General features: G+C 34.2%; 2 protein-coding genes across 4 annotated transcripts in view; one reads left to right on the top strand and one right to left on the bottom strand.

Moving 5' to 3' along the window:
• Window positions 1–24,866, bottom strand: part of LOC143920042 (uncharacterized) — a 366,222-nt gene that overhangs the window by 208,358 nt on the left and 132,998 nt on the right. The window lies entirely within an intron of this gene.
• The window catches only part of LOC143920036 (uncharacterized), a 34,732-nt gene that overhangs the window by 9,236 nt on the left and 630 nt on the right, over window positions 1–24,866 (top strand). The window contains exon 2 of one of the 3 annotated variants that reach the window (XR_013261302.1): window positions 22,622–24,764. Coding sequence is in view for 1 of the 3 variants with exons in the window: in XM_077442719.1 (XP_077298845.1) it covers window positions 22,622–23,725 (1,104 nt within the window). In the remaining 2 variants the exon portion in view is untranslated. Of the gene's footprint in view, window positions 1–22,621; window positions 24,817–24,866 lie in introns of those variants that run through there. The other 2 variants (XR_013261301.1, XM_077442719.1) reach the window with 2 other exon arrangements.

Genomic DNA, 24,866 nt, shown 5'->3' with positions numbered 1-24,866 from the left:
TTCCCTCAGAAAAAATCATTGCGGAGCGCTTGGAAAGTTGCATTCTCGATCGATTGTTAGATAAACCATTCAGAAGATTTAAGTTTTGAAGACAAACAAGATTTTATTAAGAAAAGAAGGTTACTTAGGATATTTCTGCTAGCAGAATATACTAAGTAGCCTATATTTATATATCTACATATGTATAATATCTATATACATATACTATAGCCAGCAGCATGACTCGGTGGTTGGGCTTTTATCTAGAGCCGAGAGATTGCCGGGTTCGATCCTGTGAGTTGACCGCGATTGAAAAGAATTTATTCGGAGTATATTATCTGTAATACTGCTGGTCACACTTAGATATTTGAGACTCTAAGACGATCGTTTCCTATCAGAGTTCGCCATTAAATTGGTTAAAAACACATCCATCCCAATTTGTCACCATTATTTGAGTATGATTTATGTACAAAATTCATAGATGTCTTGTTAATTTCTAGTTTTTCAGTGTCTCGTAATTCAGCCACTTATGTAATAAAAATTCTGCATTGTTTGTAATTGGCCAGAAAGGCGCATTAGGGTTTACCTGTTCGGCCTTCCTGGTATATTTGTATATATGTATGTACATATGTATGTAAAAAAATAATAATCACCCGTTTTAAAAGTCACACATTGCATGGTTATAATATGTACCTTGAAAATTTATGTAGTTTAAGAGTGTAAGTGGTAAGTTGTAAATTTGCAATGGATTGGCAGTCATTTGGACCAGAAAGTCAAACGAAATAAATTTACATCCATTTTGTACTACAACGTCGTAACAGTGATTTGCATAGAAAGTCATTTTAAAGCTGACTATATTCACCGTATAAAAGCAAAGAAATTGCAATTTCTACGGTTTCCTTTGCGTAACAAGTCATTGTCCAGCGTTTTGCCAACGGGACGACAATTGATTAATTGGATAAATTCATTTATGCAATTAGTCATTTCATAAGCTACGACTACTTTCAAATTTATGTATTTTTTCATCGTTTCTATAAATATGCAACTCAGCCGATTTTCGACGATCCATATCTAGACTGGTTCACATTTGTCTCATTCGTGATATTAAAATATTCACTTGTTTTTCAAAAACAATTTTATTTAATAAAATATTTTTCTTTTATTTTTTTTTTCGACGTGACTCCATTGCCTTATGAATATTCAAGATTCAAATCTATTGATTGCCAATGCCATTGTTTCAGAGCTGGAGTCGGTGTCGAAACGAAAGTTTCAGAAATTCTCATATTTAAAGAGTCTGCACGACTTTAGATTACAATACTGCTGCACAATAAAACAAATGGAAAAGTCGAATCGTCATATTTTTTATTTGCGCAATTCTTGAAATGGCCGCTTGAAATTTTGCGTAGGCCATTTTTTATACACAACTGACCCAAACCCATACTAATAGTGATTGTCAATCGAATGAATAATGTTTATGGACCTTAAAACACACGGCGAGCATAGAAAAGTTTTTGAAATTCAAGACATTTTGTATATTATGATTTTAAAATATGAAGTAGCGTCGCTAGGCCAGTGCGGTGAATTCCGTCTGCACCGGGTGACACCAAATTTTTCAAATTTAAAAACGCTAATTCGACATATTCGTTGTATGACGATCCTCGAGCGGCTATACGTCTTGTAATTTTTGTATATACATATATACAGCTTTCTGTATTTATACAGCTACTGCGAAATCCGTCAGTTGCAGCTACATATATATGTATGTATGTAGCCGGTCTCCCTCACGGGCCCGAAAGTGAAACGCCCGAAAACGCAAATATCGGAAGGCAAAGATCGAAAATCGAAAGATATCAAGTCGAAAGATAAAAAAAGGGTGCATGGTAAACGGTACATACTTAATTTGCGCGAGCAGGATACAACAGGAACAAGAGGAACAGGCTTTTCCTCCCGTATTCTGCGCGCGCACATTAAACAAGGCTGTATGACAAAAACAGAGATAATTTCACCGCATGCCACTCATATATATTATATATACATAGTACCGTTTACCATGCACCCTTTTTTTTTTGATCTTTCGACTTAAGATCTTTCGATTTTCGATATGTAGCATATATGAGCCATAATTGGCTTTTTTTCGAATTCTTGAGAAATCAGTATACATATGTACCTAAAGGCAAGAAGGTTTTCTGATTCAGTCAGACGGAGACGCCATCCAGAAACAACGTATGAACTTAGCTTTTCTTTTGGTGCTTCTCTCTCGTAAGTCATAACTAGAGCCCGGATAACCAAGGTGCCGTTTATTGTTCAAATGTTGTAAATGCTTTGTAAAAAAGCTTCGGCAAACCTTTAACAATGCATTTACAATATTTGAACAATGAACGGCACCTTGGTTGTCCGGGCTTTAGTCATAACAATCAACAAATATTAATAATTAATAAAAAATATTTTTTAGGTGACACCACCACGCACCGAGTGACACCACCCCTAGTGACGCCATTGAAAATATGTATTGTAATAGGGATCATGATCTATGTAAATGAAAGTAAAAATAAGTAATTTAAAGATGGTTCACACGAAGAATGCAAAATTCTAGTACCGTTAAGTGTCTTCGTACATATGCATAAAATTATGCGTTGTGTAATACATGCATATTTGCCTTGTGAAAAAAGAACAAAATAACACTGAAGAAATACGGTTTTGAACACGATTTGACCATTGAAGCGTGACCAAGAACATTGTTTACCAAACGGATGGAATATCACGAAGTATCTAGAACGAAATGTCTGCAGATTCAGACAACGGGTTTTCCGCTGTTTATTTTCACAATAAACCTATCAATCTCGGATCAGTGCTTTCCAGAAACAGACTGCATTTATCATGAAATGATCGTACACATGAAAAATAGATTTGTACATAATACTGTAATTCACAACGGACGGTCTGGTGGCAGCGCACCTGTAATAAAGCATTGTCGTTTCCTTCTATTTTTCAAGCATTACGATAAGTTCATGTACGTAGTATAGAGTTATCTATCCTGTAATATTTACAACGTCTATTTAAATACACAATATTCTGCTTGCTCGAGCGAAAAGCGAACGCCAACTACATATACACATGTGTGGGTAACGTAAGTAGATATTATACTTAGTTATTTGAATATGCCTGTAATATGCATGTATTTCTTCAGCCTACCGTTATGTTGCCGTATATCATTCATTATATTTATGTAGAAACATGGGAAATGCTGGAAACAAACATTTCGTTTCTCCATTCATTCCACCACTACAAAAAATATGATATAGGAAATATACAGGTGGACGGATTAAAGCTACTGTCCTTTGAATCCGAATCAGGTACGACTTGCAACGTGTTATGTGATTTATCTTATTATGTCAGAATGTGGCTTGAAGACGAATCTGAAACTTCGTTGTTGTTATCGTGGAAGAAACAAGAAGTGGCATATTTTGTTTCCCAGCAGGTTGTAAAAATCGATTGCCTTTATTGAAAATTTTCAGTTTTGAGACATTGGTTTATTGACTTTTCATATTTAGACAACAGTTTTGTATTCTAACGGAGGGTGCTAGGTATATCCACATTCAGTAGATTTTCTTAGTTTTAATCTCAAAATCAGGACATCTGTATACATATTAAGACATTTTAATTAAACTGAGTAGAGCACGTTTTCAAGATATCTGAAGAAAGACTGCTGAAGTGAATCATCTTCACAATAGGTATAGAGAGGTATACACGGATGATTAGGATTAGGATATAATACTCAGAAGAGTAGGACCATAGATATATGTATATAGTTATTCTATATCTATGAGTAGGACACAATTTGTTAATGGTTGGGATTACATTTTCGTCAGGTTCTGGTCCCAACAAAAGAAAGTTCTCCTGGAAGAAGCTGATTAAAGGTCTATTCATATTAGTACAGAACTAACCAGCAATATTTCTTTGGCACATTTTACATGGACACATTCGTGTCTAACGTGGCGTATACGTGACAGGAAGTAACAGCAATAGCCGACAAAATCTATTCATACTATACAGCAGTACATGTCAACGTAATCTGTCAAGCAAAACTGTTTTTTTTTTGGCTGCTGTGGAAATATTCACGCACGACGTGATGTCATAGTAGCTAGTGCACACGTACTAACGCAAACAATATTTCGCCATATCGTCGAGATCTTTAATGAATGCATATAGGTATGCAAGCCGATTTTGCACTCGGCCAAAACTTGTCTGATCGTGCCGAAACGTGTGTTGCTGTATGTATAGGGGTCTATCTCGTTCCAGCATCATGCAATAAGGCTCGTTTGCCCAACTTCTTCGGTGTATTTCGTCGTCATGTTTGTATATATGTACATATACAAAACACATAATGAAAATGTTTTACATAGTGAAATACTTATTTTACGAGATAAGCATTAACTATTTATAAAAATATGGTAAGAACTAATTTTTAAACGTTTTTTCAATATTTTTAAGTGTGTTAATAGCTTAAAAATCTATTGATAATCACAATATGTTTCGTATATTAAAGATATTACATACATTTATATAAAAAAACATTTTTGTATATAATATACAAACTACTGTTTAAGCAAACGAAAAGTTAAGAAAACGAATCTCGAGGTATGTATTGCAAATTGGTGCAACGAAGCGCACGTGCTGTATAGTATGAATAGAAACTGTCGTTTACGTGAACTACTATGACGCGATGAAGCCGTGAACTGCTGTATAGTATGAATAGACCTTGAGACGTTAAGAAAATCGAAGAAGAATAATATTAATCATATTAAATAGTTTGCACTTTGTATGCAATTAAAACTCAGAAATCTTGAACATTGACCATGGACATGTCCGATTCGTATGCAAATATTTTGAACAAAATACGAAATATATTGAAATCAGAAGCCATTATTACGTCAAAGTCAAATTGTATTTCATCGTGGGTAAGAGAAAAAAAATGAAACCGAAAATTTCTTTTGCAATTTCGAAGAGTTCTCATGAGACAGCACCGTTATTAATCACCATTTTTTTCCTCACTACATAGATTAACCGATTCAGTTACCAGACACGTTTCTACACTCTAATTGAAATTGAAAAAATCACCGCATCATAAAATACCACATACAAACGACGAAGAACATCAAACACAGATAATAAACACGACATTACATACACCCAGTAGATTCATATAAAGACACGGAAGGACAAGTAAAAGCTCACAACACATTGTTTACACACGGAAGACACCAACGAGCACTATAGCAGACGACACAGAGCTCAAAATCAGATCTGGATCCCAAGAACCCACACGTATGTATTTAAGTTCAACGTACTTGATCGTCGCGTAGGTTTCGCAAGTGGGTTCAAGGATTCGTTAATATTTTGCGCAATGCATTCCTTAAAAAGAGACCAAAATAAATTCAAATTAGTCGGTCGTGTGCATCGAAGATCTTCAGTGGGGAAATCGGTTACGCAAATGATGGCTATCTCCAGTATTGGACCTTGACTCTATGTTAATGTTTTTAGTCAAGTACTTGTATTTGCGACACGCTCCAGTGAAGTTCGGCGTTCGATAAAAACCGCACTGGTTTAATCGATGTGAAATTGTTGCGGTCCAAGTGTTGGTCGTTCGGAAAATTAGATACAGTTTTTTTTAGATTGGTTTAGTTTCCCGTAGAAGACTCGCCGAGTGGAGATTTTAGTGCGAGATTATGCTCGTTTTAATAAATTAAAATTTATAGTTCCACTTTGCTCGTTTAGTTGATAGAAATTTTCTTAAGCATGTTCCTTATTGTTGGCGCTTTTCTTGATCGGTGCTTAATTTATTAAGTTTCAATTTGATGTTTTGATTGCTCGACTTTCTATATGGTACATATAGTTTGAATGTGAAATTTAATTTGATACCTATGTACATATGTACTTTTTATATTATATAATAGATTGCCTTAGGGCCGGGCCGCACCGTGCAGCTTTGTCGTCCACGACAAAGTTGCGCGACACGAAAAAATTTAATAAAATGTGTGCGACAAACAAGTTGACGGGTGTGGGATGTCTAACGTGACCATACGTCCCGTTTTGAAAGGGACCGTCCCATTTTTAGGTAGCCTATCCCGTTGTCCCCAAGCACAACTTCGGGACGTCAAAATGTCCCGTTTCCAAAAAGAGAGCAACCTACGGTAACAATTTTTATGCCTGCCCGGCACTAATGCACCCATAGAAAGGGTCTTTTCTCTTATGAATAAGTTGTGGACAAGTGAAACACAGTTGCAAGTCGCAGTTCTTAAATCAATGCTAATTACCAAAGTAAATTTTAACAAACACTGCCAAGAATTTCATTATTATTTGAAATCAACACCAAAAATACTTTATCAAATTTGTTCCCCAAAGAAATATAAGACCACATAAATGATTTATTTTCACGTGTTTATTCCTGTTCTTTTTATTAATAAATAAAAACTATGAAACAGTATGCGTTTTCTTGACTACACATACATATGTATGTATATAACTAATTAGCTCAATATTTTGCGAAAGTAAACTAATAGGACGCTTTTAAAAAATGGTAGATGTCCCGTTTTGAGGAAAAAAATAAATGGTCACGTTAGGCATGTCCCATCTACCTGCATGCATTAGTCTGGTCGCCCTCAACCAAGTCGCTCGCAAGTCGCACGGTGAGGCCCAGCCCTAAGGGTTAGGCATTTTGGCAAGCGAAACGCATTTCGCTGGTCGAACTGGGCAACTGTTTAATATTATTCAGAGAATTATTATAATTTATAAAATTATAATGAAATATATGTTGGTTGTAAGTATTAGATTTAAATCAATAGACATCTAATATTTGCGTTGAATGTTTCTATGAAGTGCGAGGACCAATTACAAAAACCGACTAATTCAAAACAAATTCATTTGCCAAGTACTCGTTTAGGTTATAATGGAAGAAAACACTGTCTGTTATATTTCTGCTAGCCTTTATATGTTATAAAGATTTATTATATATATTTAATTTATAATATATATATATAAGCGTTATCAATAAGGCCACAAAGGACACTGCTACGTTCAAAAGCTTATCTCTGGTCATGACAGCTAAGTAGGAGCCAATAATTCTTAATATATAAAGGTGTATCTGTTTTTAAAAATTTAGAAAATATTATATTTTAGAATTTTTTAAGATTTTTTTAGATTATCGTCTTTCGTTTCTATATACATATTTTGCACAATTTTTATTTATTTATGTGCATTGAACTCCTATTTAACATCTTTTGAAGAAGTAATTCTAATAGTTGGGTAGTAAACCAAGCCTTAAATTATCATTTTAGTATGTACCCATAGTTATAAATATGAATATTTAATTTACCCGTCAGATTTTTTTGGAAAACTATCAATTATGGCGTTTTTGACTGTCTAAAACAAATTAGCTGGCCATTTTACATTCATACAAAACCTACACAAAAGAATTCTGACCTTCTATCTATGTAATACTTATGTACTGAACAATCCAATTTTCATTAATTTTTTACACCTATTTTTATAATATCGTATGTACTATGACTACGACAGTTTTCTTTATCTATATTTTCTGAATATGTATCCTGCATGCTCATATATGATAATAGTGTCGTAATTCAAAATATTGAAAATATTGTTGCGTAAGGGTGGGTGGAGGATCCAAGTAAAAGGCCAACAGTCGTTTCACAGCATTTATTGATGATTCAGGAGTTACACACACTGTCACTGCTCCGTCCAGAATGAATTATATCGCCTACGTACCGCCTTATAAAGGGTAGATCTCTCAGGACGCATAATCTGTTTACCTGTTGTATAGTCACGTATTCGGATATGTATTTCCAAGAGATTGGGTCTTCCCATACCGATTCTGAGAAATAACTAATAACGGTCATTGTTTAGCCTAAATGCACTTAGAGTCCAGATATAATCTTTGGAAGTAAGTGCATGCATTTAGTTAACCGATAACAGATATCCGTTGGTCTAAGTACAATTCGCTCAATCCACGGCGTACGTAACAATATCATTGTATATGTTACAGTCGAAATGTATTTTCAGTTGTAATATATTCTAATTGACGTTTTAGTTCATTCATATTCGAATACAATTCAAATAGTAAATTATATCTTTACAAGCGCAAATACACTTTCAAAAATGTGCACCAGTTGTAATACAACAGTTGAGTTTTGACAGCTCTGATATGTTTACGAATGCCTTGGAATTAAGTAATGCGTTATTACAACAATTTGCTAGGTATTACAACTAAAGGTAACGAGTGCCGTATTACGATTACTCTAAGAATATATTCAAAATAAAAATGCGACTTTCCAACTCAATTTACTAGTCGAGTGACGCTTTCACGAAAACCTAACCTCTACATCTTACCTGGTAACAACATATAGTTGAACTGTATTTTCAGTTGTAATAAATTTTGACCAATTGGAATGTAATTCGCCATATGAATCGACTTACACGGCTTAAACGGAATATATTCCAACTAGTCAAAATGGTTCTACCTCACGGCACCGAAAGTGAAAAGGTCGAAAAAGCAAATGTCGGAAGGAAAATATTGAAAATCGAAAGATAAAAAAGGGTGCATGGTAAACGGTAATATGTATGTAGGAATGATTTTTAAACGAGCCGAGCCGTATGTGTGGTTGGTCAAACTGCTAGGGATAAAGTATGTGTGTGGTATGCATGGGAGAGACCGGATGCGTGATGTTATGGTCACTTGTTGGAGAACAAGCCCGACGACATCATGTTATAATAAATACTTCTGACTTAATCTGCGCGTTTCCTATATGTATATATAATATATATCAGTGGCATGCAGTGAAATTATCTCTCTTTTTGTCATACAGCCTTGTTTAATGTGCGCGCGCAGGATACAGGAGGAAATGCCTGTTCCTCTTGTTCCTGTTGTATTCTGCTCGCGCAAATTAAGTGAGGATGTACGACGGGGGAAGAGAGAGTTTTACCGCACGCCACTGATAAATATAATAACCGTTTTTCATATGTATGCATGATAAACGAATATTTTCGACTTTTTCACGGTCACCCAGTCAAAATATATTACTACTTGAAGATACACTTCAACTGTAACATATGTATGTATACCATCATTGAACATTGGAGATCGATTTTTATCGGTCGACGAACTTTATAATGAACCTATAGTATCAGCAATTCCAATTATTGGTTAGCATATTCAAGATCTCTTGAAAATCATAAAATTTCGTTTCGTGACACTCTTAATATGCGATTTCAATTTAATACCTGAAATTTTAAAGAATTTTATAAATTTATTAATCAGCCTTAAATAAAAATATGAAACATCCATAACGGGAATGCTCACGATATCGCCGCTTCGGACCAAAATTACACGCGAAGCGAACCGCACTGCCACCATAGAAACGCTGTGGACATGACAACCATCAAACGAAATTATCCGACGGAAAAAAATCGAACAAACGAAAGTGTGTATAATTAACGGACCTGTTCTTACAACGAAATATATAGCCTGGAAGTGAAAAGCGACCGGACTTACGTCAGAGGGAATCGAACTAGGCGAGGCTGAAGGGGAGCACGCGGAGTAGTGCATCGCAAATTGAGTGGAAAGTTGCGTGAAAATGGCCACTTTCGAAGGTAAATGTGGCGCTTATTGTGTGTATGCGATGACACGCGGTCGTTATTCAATGGAGGCTTCTCCACGCACAACAATCGAGAGAAATGTATGGGAACATAATCGACGATATAATGCACGTTTATAATGTCGTAAACGTGCACATTAATGTATCCATGAGGTGGTTAATAGTTGTAGGCTGAAGTTTTATAGACTTGGTTCGTTTACAACTAAGACTTTTGGAGCTGTGGGATAGTGTTTGAGGGCATTGCCATTGTCTTGGGATGTGACTTCTCTCACAACTGATGTTTTTTGTAATTCATTTTCATATCCAGCAGCATAGCTCGGTCGTTAAGCTTCTGCTTAGCGTCGAGAGGCGCCGGGTTCGATCCCAGGGCCCGGGCCTCGAATGAAAAATGAATTTTTCAGAGTATGCTGTTGGTTAGACCTGGATTTGTGACTTCAGGTTGATCGTTTCCTATCAGAATTTGCCAATTTTCTCTGATTTCATTGTTGAAACGGTTCCCGGAAAAAATTGGCTAAAAATCCCTCCTATACGATATGTCACCTATAATTTGTTATTAATTAATGTGCAATAAATAAGTTTGTGTACAAATTGATTTGCGAGTTTTTCAGTGTCTCGTAATTCAGTGCTGAAAAAATGCTGAATTGTGATTTGTAATTTAATTGGCCAGGAAGGCACATTGGGGTTTACCTGTAAGGCCTTCCTGATATATATGTATGTCAAATAAAATAAAATTATATTTCTGCATATTTACAAGTACATATGTAGGATTGTCTTTAAAGGCATCTGGAGCACTGTCCCACACACACATCCTCCCAAACAAAAAATAAAATAAATTTTGTATATTGTTGGTGTATCCTCAAATGTCAACGTGTTTTTGTTTATCCCGTTCACCATGTGGTGAGCAGAACCGGTTCGTAATTCAGTTCAGACAGTCGCTTTCTGCCGTGGTCCCGTGGTCGCCAGCTTCAGTTTACTCGCTACTCTGGCATTTCCGAGTGGTACTGTGTGTAGAGCAGAGCATCGTAACCTCTGGATATTCGCGGCACACATTGTTTACGGTACATACTCACGGAACAAGAGGAACAGGCTTTTCCTCCCGTATTCTGCGCGCGCACATTAATACGGGAGGAAAAGCCTGTTCCTCTTGTTCCTGTTGTATCCTGCTCGCGCAAACTAATTGAGTATGTAACGTTTACAATGCACCCTTTTTTTATCTTTCGACTTGAGATCTTTCGATTTTCGATCTTTGCCTTCCGATATTTGCGTTTTCGGGCGTTTCACTTTCGGGCCCGTGAGGGAGACAGGCTACATATATAGCTGCAACAGACGGATTTCGCAGTAGCTGTATAAATACAGAAAGCTATATACATGTATATACAAAAATTAGAAGATGTATAGCCGCTCGTGGATCGTCATACAACGAATATGTCAAATTAGCGTTTTTAAATTTGTTGTATGAAGTATGTACCGTTTACCATGCACCCTTTTTTTTGATCTTTCGACTTAAGATCTTTCGATTTTTGATCTTTGCCTTCCGATATTTGCGTTTTCGGTAATTTCACATTTCGGCTCGTCACGGAGACGTCGATATATGATATTCAAATATATAAATATGATTTTCGTTAATTTGGTTTAAATTTCGAGCAATTTTTGTGATGAATAAGCAATATCAAATTTAAATTACGCCAGGTGTTGCATTGTTGCTCAATAACAATTAAACATCGCATTGTCAACTGGCTTACAAATGCCTTGTGAAAAGGTTGTGGTCAATAATTTAAGCAGCTGAAGTAAGATGCTTCAATTTTTCTATTAAGAGGCAGATTCTGAAATGTAAAGAATGAGATGTTGAACGATGAAAAATACCAGTTTACCTGCTTGGAGCTTGTACATATAAAGGATGTTGGGAGGGTGAATGCATTCCGAAAAAAAGTTTCCAAGGTGAGACATCCAGTTGGAAGACCAAGAAGGACATTGAACTAGGAGATAAGAGGACTCTACGTAAGAAATTCTCCAACTCGAGTCGAAAGATGGTCATGGATAGACTCGGATAAAATATTATAGTATCGAAGCATCCCATTCCAAGAGTGAAGATGCGATGAGATAAACATATGTAGATCCAAGAGTAATAAATAGCTCGTATTTTCAATCGCTGGAATTAACACCGTTTTTAATTCGTTGTTAACGTTGTCCTTCATAAACAACACGTATTGGCCCTAAACATTTCACATGACACCCATTGTTCATTACACGTAAGTAAACGTTGTAATATTATATAAATTGCACGATGTATGTATGTATATATTATATAATAAATATGTGTCAATCTCAAGATATGTAAACCTGACAGTCAAGCCATCTATTATTAACCTTTTGACATCGAACGCAATATGCACTCTTTGAATTTCAAAATAAAATTCTGCTTGTACATACTTACCGCGTTTTTAAAGGTTAAAACGATTAATATACATTTCAACAGCACATACATATAAACTGACACTGTCCGGTTTTCGAATCTTCGGCGTACTTATTTATTTTATTTTACGTATAAATATGTATATGTGACAGTGAAAATGTATTTTCATTGACGTTTTAGTGAAATCATAACCAGTTACATTTTCTGGGTTGGTTTTATTCATTTAAGATTATATTGTTAGGGTTGGTATTATTTAAGGGTTAGTATAGGTAAGGTTAAGTAAGGGTTGGCCCTATTCATTCAAGATTGGGTTGTTAGGGCTAAATTTAGAGAGTTAAACGTTGTAAATTCATTTTTTGATACATTTTCATTGCTTGAATTGGTGAAAATATACATATTTTCACTTGAAATACGAGTATGCTTTCACTGTAACATAGTATATACCAGGAAACCCTAACAGGATATATTCGATATTGTTATATTCGCCTTCCTGGCCAATTATAAATATAGATATACAACATTAGTTTTTTAGAATAATTTTAACAAAGCATCATAGAGACATACGTATCTACATATATGGATAAATTTTGACAAATTTTTGATACACTTAAATTTTCGGAGCATTTTTTTAAATATAAATCGTCAAATTTTGAGATACTTAGAAACTCGAAATTTTCGAGATATTTATGAACGAATTTGCAGTATTTTTATACGAATCAGCGAAATTCGAGATGCTGAAAACTCGAAAATTGCCAATTTGTCGGAACTGTTTCAATGGAAACGGCGAACCTAGAGATATAATATAATAATTCGAGATTTTGCGAGAGAAAATGGGAAGGGAAACCCTAATTTTGCAGGAATCGTTTCAATGAAAATAAGATAAATTGGAAAACTCTGATAGGAAACGATCGACCTGGAGTCACAAACCAAGGTCTGGTCAGCAGCAACCAGTGGGATTCGAACCCGTGACCACTATGTTCGTAAGCATGCATGTTAGCCACTAGTCCACGCTGCTGGTTAAAAAAATACCAAAAACATTAAATAAGAAGATAAGGACAGAGTCTACTTCTGTACAAAGGATCTAAAGCACCAAGTTATAAAGTGGGAGCATCGTTAAAATTATAAAGAAAATATTCAGGACATATAGGAATGATATACAACCATTACATAAGTTCGGGGGATGATATACGGGGGAACAGGTTCAATACTACCTATATTATATCAAATTTAAAAAATATATTAATACTTTGAAATACATTGGTAATAACAGCAACAATATATTGCTGCCTTCTATTATTTTCTTTTTTTTATACAAGTATTCGTGAAGCTTGTATATATACTTGAAATATTATATTTCTCTCGTGGGTTGGATAATTTTTGCAAAAGTTACTGTTCAATTTGTCGTTCCAGTTAAAATGGAGGCGTTAAGTTGAACTCGATTTGTGTACTTAATGTTGCGATTTTGCCGTTATTTCGCTTCGAAACTGACACAACGTGTACATAAATAAAGTCGCTAATTACATTGTGACATATTGTTTGATTAACCTTTTACATGCATGTGCACAAACAAACTGTACACTGTTTGGACCAAAATCTTTCATGTATTTACATACATATACATATAATGTCATTATTATTAATCGTTCGTATGTATGCATTTTTCTGCATAGTGTGTGTACGTATGTAATTTAATTATCATTTTTGTATTTATTTAGGCGTGTTGACCTCATTTGCATCACCCACTGGTAAAACAATCATCCAGTACGCACTTTTGGTGATTTATTTTCGAAACACGATCAGCAAGATTGGCGAAATCGGTCCGTGGCGATTTGCCATTTATGGTGACTTGCCATTGAAACGACAGCCTTCCCACACGCTTTTCAATCGTTTTCATAGCGATCTGTTCGAAACAATTTTTTCTATGACCTTGATAGCTCGACTATGCTTGATTTATGATGTATGTTTTGTTTGGATGTTGAGGGGTTAATGCATTATTAATCTTTTGATTGATAATGCAACTGCGATGAACTGCGTTGATTGTTTGTTTGGGCGGTCTGTTCTGAAAAGAGAAGAGTTTTGTACTTTTAAATTTAACCAGCAGCATGGCTCGGCGGTTGCGTTGTTACTAAGCACCGAGTGGATGCCGGGATCGATTCGTAAGTTGACCTCGATTGAAAAATAATTTATTCTGAGTATAATCTTAATGCTGCTAGTCAGGAGATATTTGTCACTCCAAGTCGATCGTTTTGCCAATTTATTTGATTTCATTGTTGAAGTGGTTCCTCCATCACATTGGCAAGAACCATCCTACCCACTATGCCACCACTATTTGAATATGATTTCAATTTTTTTTTTACCTATATAGTATTTGTATTATGCTTATATGTCTGGTATTATACATATATACATAGTATTTGTATTATGCGTATATGTCTGTGACGCGTTAAAGTATTCTATAATATCACTGTGGCTAATATGTAAAAATAAAATAAATAAAAATAAAAAATAAAGTAAGTATGATAATTTTTTGACCGTGCTGATGAGATATGTATTTTTAGAAACCATTCCAGTATCTGTATATACAAATGTAGCAAATTTTATAAAACATTCTTTACAATAGTACCAACTTACATTTTATATGTCTGGTTTCGACTACTATCGAATATTCTGTGCTGATTTATTTTATACTGAACGTTAGTGGTGGCTCGTCCATATGAACTGTGAAGCTACAGGCCTCCCAGTGTATTATTGTAACTTAGATATTAGGTAATTGGTGCTTGTGTACCGCCGGTTTAACATCCCTAATCGCCTAATCGCGCTTTCGCGCCAAAAAGGCCTCGACGTATGAACAAGCTGTATACAACAGCCAATAAGGTCTCGCGACCCATGCACCAATGATCTCTCTGTACACGTTGGGTATAAATATTCAGCGGTTGTGGTCCGTGCTTCATTCGGAGCTGGCTGGCCAACGGATCAATAATAATAAACTACTTCTACCACAACTAACTTCGTCTTTCATTGCACGCCCATGTAAATAAACATTTTATTTTTATTGATTCGATTACGAGCTACTACAGCCCGATTAATTTATGCAGCCCTGCCACTGTGAATTCTCACGATCCGCCACTTCTGAATGGATTGACATATTGTGATTTTGTGCTTTGTCATGCATTTTCTGTGCAAATTTCATCTTACCAAAAATGATTCTAAAATGTAAACAAAATTCAATTCAAAAATTTGGAACCGCTTAGAATTATGTAAGCAACAAACAAAAAGGCTTTCAGATTTATTTATACATATATCATATATATGTACATATAATAGCGCTATTCTGTGTGTGTGGCTGTGTGAGATAACACTCGCCGTACTATAATAGTCGTTTCGACATATGCAACAAACACTGCCAACAAAACGTACGAATATAATACGAACATAATAACAGATCAACAAAAAACTTCTATATATATTGTTTGCTACTAATGTTTCCACTAGGCTGATAAGTCTCTGAGCATTTAGCGCCACCTATTGCAAATGTATTTAATTAATTAATTAATATTTCTATTGGTATTTTATATTGTTTATATGTAGGTACATTGTAGGTAGGTAGTTTTTACCATTTTTTCCCATTAAACAATTAAATGTTAATATATTTAAAATGTATTGTATTTGAAATAAGGAGAGGTATGTAAAAAATATGACCGTGTGCGGATCGAACACAGGGCCGACACATTTCTTTTAATTTTTTTATTTAATAACTTCTAACGCCATAACCCATGCGATGATATTTCATCGGGCACAACATTAGTAAAATAATAACCTTTTAATATTGAGAGACGTCAAATTTATTTGTGAATATTTTGCTGTCGATTTATCTTTTTATGGAAAGCCTTGTACTTTTTTGTTGTCTGGGCGGAACCATGCACTCTGAGCCGATACTTTCACATCTTGAAAATTTTAATATAATATTTAGCTTTTGAGATCCATTGATTTTGATTTTTAAAAGCCTTACATTATTAAAATCTTTTTACTGTACTTAATTATGTTTCTGATCTAGTGATCATTATCTATTTTTTTACATATTTACTTCTATGCACGAAGTAACAATAGATAAAATTTTATGATTTTTACAAGGCTTTTCTATGTTTGATTTCTTGTCAGTGTTTAAGGCACAATAGGAGAAAGGGCTCAAAACCTGTTTACAATTTCTTCAATTTCATACCATTGAAATTATATATTTTTTTACTGAAATATTCTTATTAAGACATCTACATACATACATATGTACTTATGTACATTCACCGCTTCGCACATTTACCGTATCCTTTAGTACGGTATATCCACTTTTCTAAACCATTTGCAAATATATGTAATATAGCATACCGTAAGATATCTGGCGTAGATCATATTTAAACCTGTTAATTTGATACCTTCAACGGTGAGTAGGCAGACGGTGACAACAGCAGTATCTACAGGTACAATAAAATAGCATATACCTGTGCATGTATTCAAGAAAATATTCAACCAATCAATCGAAAGTAGCGTTAATCTTGAACTTGATTAGCGACAGATGAGAACCTCGCAGATTGAAGAGCACTCCTCGAGAAGAGAAGTACCAGAACGAGAATATTACCGGTTGTGTCCAAGCCAACCAGTCCTGGTCTGCGGAAGGTCACTTTCTTCAAACGGTCGCCAAAGTTGGGTACCACCAGCTGACCTCAATCTGGAACCAGAGGCTATGTTGTTACCAAACGCAAGACGACCAAACTGCGGCTCGCGTTTCGCAACCGTCGTAACTTCGAACCAAATTCAAATCAGGGCGTGAAGATACGTGCATAATAATGGACAAAGCGCAATTAGATTCTATTATGTTGTATATTGAGTCACCAAACTGTTGGTCAATGTATACCTAATCTTACCTATTACTATTTATCACTATGTATACCTATTCGATTAATGATGTATTTATGTAAATGCCCTGTGGTATATACATACATACATAGATAGATTAACCAGTATCTTGTATGATGGTCGATGAAAGTCCCTCAAAATGAGAAGATGATATTCTATACACAATATTCATAATATTCTTGTGACTTTATAAATAAATATACATTATGTTTATGTCTCAAACATATATGTCATCATGACGGCGTTGATGTGATCTGTGAAAACTGTATTTATTTTTCATCATTTATTCACCACCACTGTTGGATGAAGGCCTCTCCAACGTGCTTCCATTCGTCTCGGTTTTGCGCAACTCTGATCAATCCCACCCCACACATTTTTCTAATTTCATCCACCCATCTTCTTTGCGACCATTCCAGCCAGAGAAATGTTATATTAATAGAAGTGGCTTTAGGCGTCATATTGTTGTCAAGTGACGACTGTCCACAGACAATCCTAAATAATTTTAGCATCAGTCGTATTTGATGCTTGGTGCTCGACGTATGTCCGATAAAAACGTCTCTGTTTGTTTATATTACTCGCAAGATGGGCAAGCATCGGTAAAAATTACACAATGCATTCAAAAACACACAATAAACAACATGGGATACATAATTTTTTATAAGTAAATTGATCCGATTGTATTCCGTGCGTTGTAGCGTATTTATAGAGTCGTACCGCGTAATATTGACAAAAATTATTTATTCGTAAAGGCCCTTCTATTATTATTACATTTCTCTGATCCCAGCAGTTGTTTTGTCCATTCTTCTAGCCACGTGACCCGTCCATTTCAATCTCTTCATTCTCTCCATAACATCAACACCTTTGTCTTACTTCTCACCCCCGTATTCCGTTTCCTATCTCTTCTTTTTCTGCCGAGCATACAGTGCTCTATATTTCTTTTTAACTATGTATATTTAAATGTAATACTATACTCAGCTATGTACATACATATGTTAGTATTTTAGTAATATCTACCCAATAATTATAACAAAAGATTCAATCTCTAACCTTGCTTTGAGAAGATTGGGAGTTGTTTTCATAACTAGCTAAATCGAAAAATGGTTATGCCGCTACACACTTACATATATTAAGGAAATTATCTCAGCTGTGTACCTATTATACATATGTAATCTTCTATATGTATATGTTACGGTGAAATTATAACAGCAGTGAAATCATAATTACACTGGGTATAGTTATATTTTCACTACGGAAATTACATTTTCACTGGCCCCTATTGTGAAATATATAGTGAAATTATAATTTTTGACAGTTAAATGACAGCGAAATACCAAATTAAGATTATTTTATAGAATGACCAGTGGTGTTACCCGGCTTCGCTCGGTAAATCTTCATTTGTTTTTTTACTAAATTTATTTGAATCGAAAAAAAACTACATTATTTAACGACCGACCAATCACAAACGTATTTGATCAATCCAACCAATCAGAAACGACTTTGACAACAGCCAATCAGAAAGGACTTTGATAACAGCCAATCAGAAATGAATTACAGACACCGTTTCGGTTTTACAATATATAAGTTTTACGATATAATAATTTATTGATATATAACTATGAAAATTAAGTTTCTGATTACGACGACCAGAATTTACATTCACCCGAAACTGAATGAGACACATATTATCGTTGGAATATAAAAATACTTTTTTTTCATTTAACATTTTGAGTTCACTTATTTCAAATTTTTTTAAAAACTAGTTTTAACTATCAATAAAGCTTCAGTTATTAAACACTACTTTTTTGATATTTTTCAATTTATTGAATTATAATTTCACCGACATTAAGAAGTGAATTTGTAATCTTACCTGAGAATAACAATTTCACTGTAACAAATACATGATGAAGATAAGAAACGAATAGTGTTACTAGGAAACTGGAACATTTCCGATGGGTTGAGATTTCTAAAAGTATTCAAAACGTTCCTTCCTCTAACTTCTATTCCTTCTCTCAGAAGACAATGGAAAACCACTCTTAATACGTTAAAACATTCATCATACAATAACCTACTTGGAAATTCCCTACTCAGTTTTCAGTCCAGTCCATTTCATTTTATCTGAATTATTTTTTTATACTTTTATATATTTTAGACTATTAGAGACATATTTATACAGTATAAGTGCTTTATATACTGTATAAATAACAGACAGGGCCTCCGGGAGGCCGGGAATATCTCTCCAAGTTGAAAATCCACTGGAAAATTCTAATTCTCGGCAGTCAAGTCCGTCCCTGTCGAAGATAACATAACAAAGCGCAATTATTTATGATCATTGAATCAATGTTAATTGTACAATCTCACTCATTATTACTTATCACTATATTTTAAATAGTATAATTACAACGTAGGAGCAAAATTATGGGCTTTTTTTTAATTATTCGAGATCTACAAGACTCGTTTTGCATCCGGTGAATGTTTAATTTTTCGGACTTCCACCATCATCATCATCATCATCATCAACGTGTTCGATAAATTCGAGACTCTTCATCGACTTGCCGATTTGAAAGTACGCACTTTCATCTCTCAGACAGTTTCGACCGGTGATTATTTATTATTTAAAGATACATATGCATTCGGTTGTATTATTTTTTATTTGTTTCTTATTATTATTAATGCAATTTGAATCGATTACACGTTCTATTGAACGGGGTCATCGTACAACTGACCCACTGGACGAATCTTTATCACAAATAAATTATTCTGACTTATCGGTAAGTAAGTCCGTGATATGAATGCTTAATGTACATATACTGTATAATATGTATATCGGAGTGTCGGTTTTTCATAATGCTACTTTTACTTCTATGAATTATTAATTATATGGCGGTTTTATTGGTCAATCCTTTGACGTTGATATAATTTAATTCTAATGAATTTGACACTTTTTTCAACAGTAATGGCGCTGGTGATTTTGCAAGACTTTTTCCGGTTGACGTTTATAATAAATAGAAATCTGATGAAAAAACGGAACATACGTAAAATAGACTATTCTTTTATTTTACCATATTGTATGAGGAAACTCTGCGAAGTAAAACGGACTATTGTTCTATATAATTTTATTGAATGAACGTACGTTTTGTATTGAAAATGTAATGTTTCGGCAACACGAAGTCATGTCAACGAGAGTGGTCAAACGAACAACTGACAAAGGTGCTAGAACTAAACCGATACAGTAAAATTTGATTAGCAAAAAACAAATTCGTTAATTAATAATCACTGAATACTCACAAAAGTCATTTACTTTATTTTTCTCTGACAATAAAAAAGCAACTTTAAGAAAAACATAAGAAATATAAGAAAAATAATGTTACAGATGTTGCATTCCAAATTGACCTTTGTCATTTCAAATTGACTCTTTTTCATTTCAAATTGATCCTTTTTCATTTCAAATTGACCCTTTTTGATTTCAAATTGACATTGAAAAGGGTAAATCTTCAATTTTATTTCAAGTAAATCCTTTAATTTAAATTACATTATAAATAAAATCGTCGTTTTGTGGCCAAAAACCGATTGTTACTTCCGTATCATACTTTTTTATTTTCATTTTACTCTCATTTTTCTATATTAAATTGATTTGTTTGCGTATGACATTCATACACATACATATGTATGTACACTATGTATGTACTTACTTTTTATTTAAACCTATTTTATTACCAATAATTCAATAAATTGTGTTACATGTCAATTTTTAGTGATTTTTTAAATTGTTCATATTTTGAATATCGATATTATATTCATTACTAATAATTTTATAGATTACACACACTGTTAAAAATATTATTCCTCTTAAAATTGCCAAAAATGATATTTCAAAAGATATTTTTGATGCCTACAATTATTTATTACATCGACATCTATAATTTTGTATGCAAACTACATAAATAAAATTAACACAAAAAAAATATTATACATTTAAAATAAACTTCTTTTTTTTTATTGTAATCATAATTTATACGATTCGGTCTAAAAAGTTACTGTTACACGATTACAATAATTTTGATTATTATTTTTTTATCGTAACCGTGCTTTTTATCTGAGAGCGATTTCGACATACCTACTTATCTACCGATATGTAAATACAATCTGATTTTTTTAAATTCCAAACTATATACATACATATGTATATACAAACATTTTATGTAAACACTCGAGCGTGGGTGTTTAATTTAGGAAGTATAAATTATTAGTTTTTCACTTCAACTATCTATACATGTGTTGTGTTTGTGTGAGGAAAATAGCTAATAATTCATTTATATTATTAATTAAGATGATCAAGGCTGATTTCTTAAAGAATGATGTAATATGTGCAAAAATTTTAAACAAAACAATTATTTCAACGATTTCTATAGAACTGATCTGATTGAATATAAGATTATAGAAATGAATGTAGTGAATTTTTAGATGGAATGGTGGCTGTTGAACTATTACGTGACAAAAAACCATTTTCCCCCTGTTAATTATTGTGAAAGATGAAAGTGTAAAAAATTGCGTGTTAATCAAGACAGACAGCGTACTTCACAGTACTTCTTGGTACCACTTCTTCCCATCGGATTCCATTCGCTCTACGAATCGGCTCAAAAGAATCATGGCAAATGACGTAAATACTCAGATAGCTCGAAAGTGGCTAATTTATCATATATCGTCGTAACAGGTTTTATGTGCTAACGTCGCATGATGTCTCCTAAATTTTTTACATTAGCTTCTTTTCAAGAACTCGCGCTGTCTTTCTAAAGTTGATAAAACTCATAAACTTCGAGGTAACCAAATAAATATGCAGTTAACTGAAGCGGTAGCGAATTTTTCCCCCGATTCCAAAGTTTCCTGAACTAGGCACATATACAGGGCCGATCTTTATCAACATTTGTATAAACTATATTAATAAAAAAATTAAAACCAAAATGAAGTGCATGCGAGTAGTGCAAAAATCTTACCTTGTCATAAATATTGTGCAAAAAATACATTGTTGAAAACTTAAATCACAATAAAAATTAACCAGAAAAACAGACAGAAAAGCAAAACGTTTAGTTCTGAACAGAACCAGACGACAAGAGAGACTGAAAATATATTGTTTTTACCCCCAATCCCACATCTAGGACAATGTTCTTTCGATGACCAACCAATACTCAACATCCTTGAAGAAATACATACAACTGGCAGTCGCAAATATAATAGAACATAAAACACATATGCGGACCGAAGCTATACCTGCTATCCCGTTATTTCCCCGAATTATAGTTTTCTGGTGTGTTACAGGTTGTAATTTGCATCAGCAATCCATATGTATACAACAAGACAACCTAAATGCATTTTAAAAAGTACAATGTCTCGTTCCGTATTTTTTTAAGGAATATAATTTTTTCGATATATACATACATACATATGTACATACATGTAGCTAGAAGATTGGTATAATCAAATTGAATTGTCACTTACAGTTTTTAAGTGGCAATTCAATAGGTGCTCCATTTACTATGTACTTTTATTTATTACTATGTATATTAAAAGCATAGGACATGGAGCACACATCCTATGCTTTTATTGTTTACAACTTTTTCCATAGTTTAAATCTGTTGTTTTTGTCTTGTTGCAGTGGGATATTCAAATGGCGATCAGCCCTCGGATGATACTCCTCGTTTTCGGTCTTATTCTTTTAACGGCCGTAGGACCAGCTTTGGGTCATGGTCGTTTGATAGAGCCACCAAGCAGAGCTTCCGCTTGGCGTCAAGGTTTCCAAACACCTCACAACTACAACGACCACGAATTATACTGCGGCGGATTCTCTCGCCAATGGAACAAGAACAACGGCAATTGCGGAATCTGCGGAGACGCCTGGGACCAGAAAACCCCTCGACCTCACGAATTCGGAGGCAGATTCGGCCAAGGGGTCACGGTGAGAAAGTATCTCTTGAATTCCGTGATCACTATACGTGTCGAACTCACAGCCAACCACAATGGCTATTTCGAGTTCAGACTGTGCCCTCACATGGAGAATACCACTCAAGAATGTTTGGATCAGAACTTACTGGAACAGTACGCTCCTGAATCCAAAGAAGTCGTCACTAAATACTATCCGAAAGAAGGTAATAAAATATATGAGATGCAATATAAGCTTCCTAAAGATTTGATCTGTGAGCATTGCGTAATTCAATGGCGGTACATAGCTGGGAATAATTGGGGCACCTGTTCTGATGGTACTGGAGCTGTTGGGTGTGGACCTCAAGAGGAGTTTAGAGCTTGTGCTGATGTTGGTATAGGATTGACCGCTGAACCTGTCATTCCTGGTACAACGATCAAGCCCAGACCTACTTATGTACCGACGAGAAAGACCACTACTTCGAAGACTGTTACGGAATCTTCAAACGCTACGGCGACTTCTACAGAAAGTACCCCTCAAGAAGAAGGAAGTTCTTGGATTGGAATTCTCATTGCTGCCATCACGTTGTTCATCGTTCTCATATCCTTTGCACTGTTCTACTTCTACTACTACCAGGGTGGCCATAGAATAAAGAATTTGCTAATGAAGAAGACGAAACAAGCTCCACCTCCACCACCACCAGTAAGACCACCAAGGACGAAGAAGCCCTCACAAAATGGCGAATATGTAGGGGAAACCAATATTGAATTCAAGACAGATATTGATAACAATATCGAGCCTGGTTTCGAAACTATCAAATTGAACGATAACAAAATTTAATGTGAGAAAAGAAAGTTTTTCAGTTGAAAAGTTTGTGAAAAAATAAATCTTAATTCAGTTTACGGGTAATACTGGAATGAAGCCGACATGTTTTAATATATTTTAATGGGAAAAGATGCAAAAAATAAAAACATTTTATGTTAATGTGCTAATTTCGACGACTCGGATGACATTGGGGCTATAAGTATGCAATTTAAATACCGATTGATGAGACGCATCGAGTAAAGTTATCTAGAGGTTTCTAAGGTATCCGAGTATTATTGTGAATGTGTTAATAATAATATAATAAACGTGAAGATTGTAATATATTGAGTAATTTTAATAGGTATAGTTCAATACATACATACATATATTGTAATAATATAGTTTGCCAAAAGTTCGACTTAACCTAAAATATTGAAGGAGTTAAAATATCAATTTAAGGTTTTTGTGATTTTAAAAATAATGAGTTATTTTAAATTTTATTGTTTTCGACGTCTTTTGTTTTATTTGCTTGATAAACAAAATGACGTTCGCTTGCCGATTTATCACTCAATTTCAATTTTTTTAAATCATGACATTGTACTACATTTTAATGAGCTCATTCTTATCACTGGAATAAATAAAAAATATACATACAATATACATAGCTATAATATTTATTAGGAACAACTTATTTTTTCCATAAAATAACCTAACCTAACTTAGCTTTTGCTGAACAACTGTAATCAAAAACCTTACATATGTACAATTGTATTTTCGAATAGATGTATAGCTAGGGTCATTCTATGCATACGTGCCATAAAGTGGCACATCTATTTTGTTAAACAATTTTAACGGAAGAGAGATCATTCGCTTCTATTTGTTATTAGTAAACAACAGAACAATCGTGAACACTTCGTTTCCATTAAATATTATTTTTTTAACCTTTAAGTTCAAGTGATTCACTACTTAAGACCAAACCAATTAATGAGTATCTATTATTATTATTGCTATTTTGGCTGAAGCCTGTTTTATTTTGGAGTACATAAATTGGTTTTCTTTTGAATCTCTACAAATTGTGCAAACGTAACTTGGTTTAGTATTTAAGTTTTGGTTGTGGCTATTTGCAGGTACTATATCTGCAAATTATTTGCTATTTGCAGGTACTATATCAGCGAAT

Source organism: Arctopsyche grandis, chromosome 12 (genome assembly GCF_051622035.1).
Source record: "Arctopsyche grandis isolate Sample6627 chromosome 12, ASM5162203v2, whole genome shotgun sequence".
Lineage (NCBI taxonomy): Eukaryota > Metazoa > Arthropoda > Insecta > Trichoptera > Hydropsychidae > Arctopsyche > Arctopsyche grandis.
This window is presented reverse-complemented; position numbering and strand designations above follow the sequence as displayed.